Source organism: Agrilus planipennis, unplaced genomic scaffold (assembly GCF_000699045.2).
Source record: "Agrilus planipennis isolate EAB-ADULT unplaced genomic scaffold, Apla_2.0 scaffold193, whole genome shotgun sequence".
NCBI lineage: Eukaryota > Metazoa > Arthropoda > Insecta > Coleoptera > Buprestidae > Agrilus > Agrilus planipennis.
Genome location: NW_020442456.1, coordinates 250,799 through 259,470, shown reverse-complemented (window position 1 = coordinate 259,470; position 8,672 = coordinate 250,799). Strand labels below are relative to the sequence as shown.

General features: G+C 37.1%; 1 protein-coding gene across 1 annotated transcript in view; it reads left to right on the top strand.

Moving 5' to 3' along the window:
- LOC108736777 (enolase) overlaps positions 1-8,672 on the top strand; it is a 29,876-nt gene that overhangs the window by 11,404 nt on the left and 9,800 nt on the right. Inside the window, exon 4 of the mRNA XM_018469338.2 lies at positions 5,369-5,633. Coding sequence (XP_018324840.1) covers positions 5,369-5,633 — 265 coding nt within the window. The remainder of the gene's footprint in view (positions 1-5,368; positions 5,634-8,672) is intronic.

The window sequence follows — 8,672 nt, the reverse complement described above, 5'->3', positions numbered from 1 at the left end:
CCGAGAAAGAAAGAAATAAATTGACCGTCGCAGAAGTAAATCCAGTAATAATTGACGGTGAAATAAATAGCGCAGTGAATAGTGATATATCAACAGGTAGTGTAAGTAAATAGAATAATTCATAATCTAAGTTTTATAATTTAATAGTGTTTTTAGGTTCTTCAATAATTAGTGCAAATAAATCGTTTTTGTCGTTATCAGTCTTCGAAGTTAATTTTGTTAAACCCACGAAAATTACAATTGGTGTCAGGTGTGGAGTTGAGTGAAAGACATTTCAATGACGAGGAAGTTGTACGAATTAAAAGTAGCTGAGTTAAGAAGAGAATTGGAAGAACGGGATGAAGCGACAAGCGGTAACCAAGCGGAACTTCAGTGGCAGCTCGCGGAAGGGTTGAGAAAGCCATGATCCTGAAACGTTCCTCTTCGAAGACGAAATGATGAAAAGTTTAGAAAAATTGGAAAATAAATTGGAAGAGAACAGTAAAAGTTTGGAAAATAAATTGGAAGAAAACACTAAAAGTTTGGAGAATAAATGGGAAGAAAAATTTAATAAGAATATTCAAGAAACAGAAGAGAAGATAAAAGTGCTGGAAGAATTGATTTTTAATGGAAAGATAAAACCAATCGAAAGGGATGTTGGCGCATTTCGTACACTCAACAAAGCCAGCCAAATCAGCTAAGGAAGCGGTATAGAGTCAAGAACACGAGTAAAACCACCAACGTTTGACATGGACCACATACCACAAGCAATTCGAGGCAGCTGCTAAGGCGCATAACTGGGCGCCTGAAGAAAAAGCCACTGCGTTGACCGTTGCGCTTCGTGGAGATGCATGTAACATTTTGAACACCCTTACCCCCGAAGAATTGGCGGATTATGAACAGTTGGTAAAACGGTTAGAGTTGCGCTACGGCGAGGTTCGTTTAACAGCGGTGTATCACATCCAACTGAAAACCCGTCAGCAGAAACCAACGCAATCCCTACAAGAATTCGAAGCCGATATTGCGAGCCTGTCTCGACTGGCCTATCCTAATACTCCAGAAGAATTGATGGAAAGGTTGGCAGTGGAGGCATTTACTGATGGACTTCGGGCCAGTAACACTCTACAACGAATACACCTTGACCGACCCAAGACGCTAGCTGATGTATTGGCTCGTGCATTGGAGTACGAAACTCGAAAGCTAAGATGTTGGAATTGCGACGAACTAGGTCATACGAGGAGGCAATGTAAGAAAAGTACTCCTTCCCCAAGTACTCGACGTCAACAGCAGGTAAATTCTGAAACAGTACCTGTATAAGTGGAGTGATTGACAGAGATTGTAGGAATCTAACCCGTGAGCAGAAATGTAAAGTGCAACATCTACTTTGTCAGAATGCCGACGTCTTTGAAACTGACAAAAATGGTAGGGGAAGGACCAATATCGTAAAACACAAGATCAATACCGGTAATGCGCAGCCTATTCGTCAAAGACCTAGACGGATTGCCCTTGGCCAAGAGGGAAGAAGCAGAGCGAATAATCCACGAAATGCAGGAGACCGGCATAATTGAGCCATCATCAAGTCCATGGACATCACCGGTAGTATTGGTAAAGCAGGATGGGACAACCTATTTTTGTGTGGATTACTGACAGCTCAACAACGTAACCAAGAAAGACAGTTATCCGCTACCACGGATTGATGACACCTTGGATATGCTTTCTGGCTCGAAAATGTTTTCCACACTCGATTTGAAGAGCGGAAACTGGTAAGTTGCTTTAGATGTTGCCGACAAGGAAAAGACCGCATTCTCGATCGGCACGGGCCTATGGCAGTTTACAGTTATGCCTTTCGGGTTATACAATGCCGGTCAAAAGGTTGATGGAGAAAATCTTAAGTGATCGAATTGGAAAGACCTGCTTGGTATACTTGGATGACATCATAGTGATTGGAAGCACTTTTAATGAACGCCTGCAGAATTTGCAAGCGGTATTCCAGCGGTTACGTGAGGCTAATTTGAAACTCATTCCGAAAAAGTGCTACCTTTTCCGCAAAGAAGTTTCTTACTTGGGACATGTTGTATCGGCGAAGGGCGTGGCCGTGGACTCAGAGAAGATAAAGGCCGTGAAAGCATGACATAAGAAACTTCTTGGGATTGTGCACGAATTATCGTTGCTATGTTTATGGATTCGCCAATATCGCCAAACCTTTGACACATTTAACCGAAACTGACCGCAAATTTCATTGGGATTCGGATTGTCAAACGGCATTTGAGACTTTGAAGCAGGCTTTAATCACAGCCCCCGTACTGGTATATCCTCGGCCAAATGGAGTGTTCATTTTGGACACCGACGCCAGCAATGTGGGAATGGGAGCCGTTCTTTCGCAGTTACAAAATGTCCAAGAGAAGGTAATCGGCTATTTTAGTAAGACCTTACCAAAAGTCGAAAGAAACTACTGTGTCACTAGGCGAGAGATGCTGGCTGTAGTCAAAGATGTAGAACATTTTTATAAATGCCTATATGGACGACTATGTCCTTCCGAACCAGGAGTCGGAAACCATAGTTGAGGAGCTGGTGAAACAGTTGATAAGTCATTTTGGGGTGCCCTTGGAGTTGCACTCAGACCAAGGGAGGAATTTCGAATCGGCTATATTCCGTTGAATATGTGTGCTCCTAGGAATAAAGAAAACCCGAACCACTCCACTCCATCCACAATCTAACGGCATGGTTGAACGAATGAACCGGACCTTGATTAAATATCTCTCCAAGGTAGTGTCTGACCACCAAAGGGACTGGGACCGCTATTTGCCTTTATTTTTAATGGCATACCGTTCATCTGTTCACGAAACGACTGGCCAAACACCTGCCAGTGTCCTTTTTGGAAGGGAGTTACGACTACCTTGTTACCTCAATTTCGGCTGTAAACGAGGAGATGACTTGGCTGGAGAAGATTATGTTATTAACCTCCGAAGAAAGCTTAACGATATCCACGAGTCGGTTTGTCTGCAGATTGCTACTGACAGGATTAAAGAAAACTACGATATCAAGGCTACAGCAGGTTGTTACCAAACTGGAGATCTTATTTGGTTGTATAATTCTCGTCGTCGCCGTGGACTATCACCTAAGTTCCAACAGAATTGGGAATGACCTTATAAGATAGTGAAGAGGATTAACGACGTGATCTACCGAATTAAGAAAACTCCAAATGGAAAGCCGAAGGTAGTCCATTTTAATAGCTTGGCTCCATTCGCCGGTGCAAATGAACAGGAGGCGCGGCTATTTGACGTAAAGCATGTTACGCCTTTTAATTCGAGAGTTACTTTTCCTGTTTATGGTCTTCTTGGCTACGATTTAACTTACCCCCCCCCACAAAAGAAACATTTTAAGATTTTATTAGTTAATATCCATATAGTTTGCGGCAGCTATGTTTTACAAAATCTGACACAAATCGCATGCATAAGAGGAGATTTATGTTATCCATCCCAGGAAAGAATGAGCTTGCGTCATTATAGGCGGAACAAAGAAAAATTGTTGATTCATATGCTCTTAGATACTGTAACCACCCGCAGGGTGTTACAAAATTGATAAGAATTGGTCAATGAGTTATTCATTTTTTTTTTTTGAGCCATTTAGGTAGGTATATATTCGTTCTAGTTAATTTTGGTTTATTTTTACAAGATGAATAGTTTCTCTTCGTGTAGATTACGCAATTTGATTCTTAAATATTGATTTAGGGGTAGATGCAATATTTCAGGAGTCGGGGTGTGGAATGTTAGGATAATGAGGTAAGTAGAGAAATTGGAAAATTTGAAAGTTGAGATGAATAGATTAGAATTAGATACAGGGCATTAGTGGAGTCCGTTGGTCCGTAGCTGAAGACTTCTGGAGTGGAGACTTTAGAATAATACATACAGGATCGGAGGAAGAAATTGTATGGCGTAGGAAAGCAGGACAGAGTGTAGAAAGTTATTCAAAAAAAAGCGATAGGATAGTGATTATTAAATTAAACTCGAAGCCGGTAAAAACGGTATTAGTGTAGGTCTACATGCCTACATCATCTTACAATGATGAATACGTAGCGACGGTTTATGCAGATGTAGAAGACGTGTCAAGTTTAGTGAAAGGGCAGGAAAACTTAATAGTTGTAGGAGACTTAAACGCAGTAATAGGTAAAGATAAAGACGGTGCAGTAGCAGGTTTTTTTAGATTAGGGAATAGAAATGATAGGGGAAATAGACTGATAAAATTTTGCGATAAAAATAACTTAGCCGTCGCGAATACTTTTTTCAACCATCACGTTAGGAGGCGCTATACGTGGAAGATGCCAGATTATGATTTACAAAGATATTAGTTAGATTACATACTTGTCAGGCAAAAATCAAGTGAAGGAGCATAGGAGTTATCCAGGAGCAGATATAGGTATCGATCATAACGTAGGAGTTATGAAGACCAATCTTAAATTGAAAATTATGAAAAAGAGGGAATGTAGGAGACGTATTGATCTAAAAAAACTAAAATAAACGAATGTTAGGGACATAGAGACAGAATGGAACTGAACCAAAAATTAGCAGAATGATTTTAGTTAACCGAGAAGGCAGGTAAATCAGGACAGAAGGAGTAGTAGGGTTATAAAGCAGAATTTATTTTGCTATTCATTTACTGTTTTGTCAAGACGAAGCTCTCTATTGAAGAGCTTTTGTTTAGAGAGGGGGAGTCCCTGTATGTTGTACTTTTGTTGTTCTGAACTGTCATAAAAATTAGAGGCAGTGATCCACAGTGACAGGTATCACCCACCTTATAATGGGAACATGGTTCTTGTCGGCCACTTTCCCAGCCTTTGTTTATTTTGTCATTTATTAATTATTTAAGGTTTATTATTCTAATTGGGTTTGTTGGGATTTTCCCAATCCTTGAAATGAATGTTTTATTTCAGGTCCCTCAAAATTTCAACGTATACATCTAAATATATAAATAAAATTATTATCATCTGAATTTCTGTGTATTGTTTTGTTATCACAACGTAAATATAAAAGGTCCTGCCACTATTGACTATCAAATTCTTCGATTAAATAAATACGATACTAGATTTTACAAGTTCGTATCTGATCGGGCGGATCGGTCACAATTCTAGTAAAACTCCTAATTCCATCTAGCAGAGATTAGTAGCGTATAGCGCTATCCTTTTTCAATGCTATATTTATCGAATTATATTCCACAGTCCTGTCATTTATTAGTTCACTATTCTTTTCTGTTTGTCTAAATTTTGTCAATTTAGGAACAGGATAGTGAACATCAATTTCCTGGAATAGATAATAGTTGATTGACTTTGTATGTTATTGGTTATGGGTAATAGAATTAAATATTGAAAGTCTAATTTGTTGAAAATTTTTAGGAGTTTATGATTCTTCCGACTGGAGCCGGATCGTTCACTGAAGCTATGAAAATGGGTTCTGAGGTGTATCACCACTTAAAGAATGTAATAAAAAACAAATTTGGTTTAGATGCTACAGCTGTTGGTGATGAAGGTGGTTTTGCTCCTAATATTCAAAGTAATAAAGAAGCACTTAATCTTATAAATGAAGCTATTGCCAAGGCTGGTTACACTGGAAAGATTGATATTGGAATGGATGTAGCAGCATCAGAATTTTATAAGGACGGTTAGTTGTTTTTAGAATTTAATTTTATCTACAATTTTAAAAAATCGATATACGTAATATGGATTTCTTTTTGAAATGAAACTTATTTGCGCACGGTAGGGTAAGTTGGCTTCATGCGAGTTGCAATGTAACGAAATCATGCAACGAAATCATGGCCGAGAAGAGGGGGGACCCCTCTTCTCGGCCACGTAGTCGAGTTCGTAGTGGGGATCGCTTGAGCCGTGAGCGCGCTTCAATGCAACGTTCGTTACAGGCAACTCCGGCATGTATAGTGTAGCCCTAACAAAATGTATGAATGTATTTTTTTGTGTTTGTGTATGTGTGCATACACTACAGTTGAAACGACGCCACTGACTAACCTAGACGCCTCAGTTAGCCCATGTGGCGTTGTATACACCGGAGTATTTTGTGGAAAATTTAGTGAAATATATAATTACATATTTCGTATTTTTATGTCTAATGAAATCAGTTTGTTCGGCAACGTAAATAACGAACCGAAGGTAAGGTTCAGAGAATTATAATGGAAGTGTCGCCTGGTAGATATATATAACAGTTTTAACCCAAAATTTATCCAAAAGAAAATTTCTTCGCCGAACTCTCGAGGGGGATATAAAGAAATTTTTTTCCAGGGGGGTTTCATACATATCCCCCCAGTGGTGACCCCTGCGGGAGGGGGAGGAGAGACTAAGACTATATACTTGCATCGCTTCGTGAATAATATAAAAAATACATTTTCCACCTTGACTCCCGTAACTCGGGAGGTAGTAAGTGTATTGGGGAGTTTGATATTGATATTGATAACAACTCAGGGCACCTCCCAGAGTTTCCTAGACTCCCTCTCATCACTTCCTTACTTGCTTTACTACAGCCAACGGCATTTAAGTTGACATCAACTTCATTATTTCATAACGACCTGTATATTATGACGGTTTTAAATTTTACTTCTTCACGATTTTACGTAGATTTTCATAAAGCTTATCTACCTCTAAAATTTATGATTTTCGAGATATTGATTTTTTAAAAAAGTAGCACAGCAGTAGGTAGCGAAAAAGCACGCCTATTTTACAGTGTAAAAACGGGAGCAACAATACTCCCAGGAGAAGTAGCTAAAGCCTCAAGCTTCTCGTATATATATTAGATATTTAATGGCGGATTTGGTTAGCTTCAAACAACCCGAATTAACGAAATCAGCTGATAATAATTAAATGTATTAGTTTAATCGTTCGGTATGCCTCTCATTTAGCTTTAAGAAATTGTTTTCCCTTCTGGTAAACTCGTGTGTAATAGCTTGAACCATCAAACTAATACATTTGATTATTATCAGCTAATATCGTTAATTATTTAATTTTATTTACGATTCGTTTGCTTTTTTGCTAATGTTATCATTGGTTTACTGTATTGCAATTGATTTCTTAAAATCCTTCTTAATTTGAATACGTATTTACATTTTCATTCTTAATAACAATAATATTCAGTAGTTGACACTGAGAAGCAAAATATTTAATTACTAAACTGTCAGAATGGGCGTTTGAGTGACTCAATTAACTTGTATTATTTGTTTTGTTTTGCTAAGAATTTCGCAACCATTTTTGAAATAAAATTAAAAGATTTTAATTGCTTTCACAAAGTACAGTAAATAATTTGAAACTTAAAGATGAGTATAGGGAATCATAGTATCATTCTAAAAAGAATAAAATTGTGCATACAGGGTGTTCCATTAAAAAAAATGGATTTACAATTGCTTGAAATTAATCAAATTCGCGGTTAAATATCTAAAACCCTGTATATTATGATGTTCGTGGGTATAACAAAATTAACTTCTAAAACTGATAACGACAAAAAACTACTTTATTTACACTAATTATTAAAGAACTTAAAAACACTATTANTTCCATTAAAAAAAATGGATTTACAATTGCTTGAAATTAATCAAATTCGCGGTTAAATATCTAAAACCCTGTATATTATGATGTTCGTGGGTATAACAAAATTAACTTCTAAAACTGATAACGACAAAAAACTACTTTATTTACACTAATTATTAAAGAACTTAAAAACACTATTAAATTATTACTAAACATAGGTTGTGAATTATTCTATTTATTTACACTACTGTTGATATATCATTATTCACTGCGCTATTTATTTCATTGCTATCACTGTCAATTTATTTCTGGATTCATTTCTGTAACGGTCAATTTATTTCTACTTCTCTCGGCGATCGCCTCTTCCTTTAAATACTCTTATGTTTACTTGCGGGAACCTTCTGGAAACATCCGGACAGTTATTTTTTTTCTTTGAACTGTTTAACTGCTTTTTCAGAACGCAGGTACGATACACACATTTACAAATACGGCGCACATGAAGAAAGGCGCGAAACACACTCGTGCTCGCTACAATATAAATGTCAAATACGTATGCTTTTTCGTTACCTACTGCTGTTACTTTAAAAAAAATAGTAATATCTCGAAAACGATAAATTTTAGAAGTAGGAAAACCTTATGAAAGTCTACCTAAAATCATACGTATAATTCAAAACCGTCATAATATACGTGTTGTATTTGAAATAACGAAGTTGATATCAACCTTCGGTATAACCGGAAGTGTTGCATAGATGCCTATATTGTAATTCAGGAGAGTATAACGTTATTGTATAAATTTTCAAAATTTAAATCGAAGTGGGTAGTCACCGTGAGACTCTCTGTAGGTATACAAATGGGTGCTTCCATGGAAATAGAGCAACTCTATGATGTAATTAGTCTTTACTATTTTTTACATACTGTGCAATTTTAAATTAGTGTGATTTATGACTGATCGATAAGAATAATTAATGTTCAAAAGGACCAGTCACTTTGTTTAGTATTTTAAGAGAAATTCAGGTTTTTGTAAATTTAGACGACTAGGGACTGACAGATAGCTACGGACTGATGAAAATTATGCTGATATACTGTAATATAAGATTTTTTAAGGCAATTAATGTAATAAAATAAGACTCCTACACAGGCATAGCTTCACTTTTATTAGGAACGTATTTTAGAC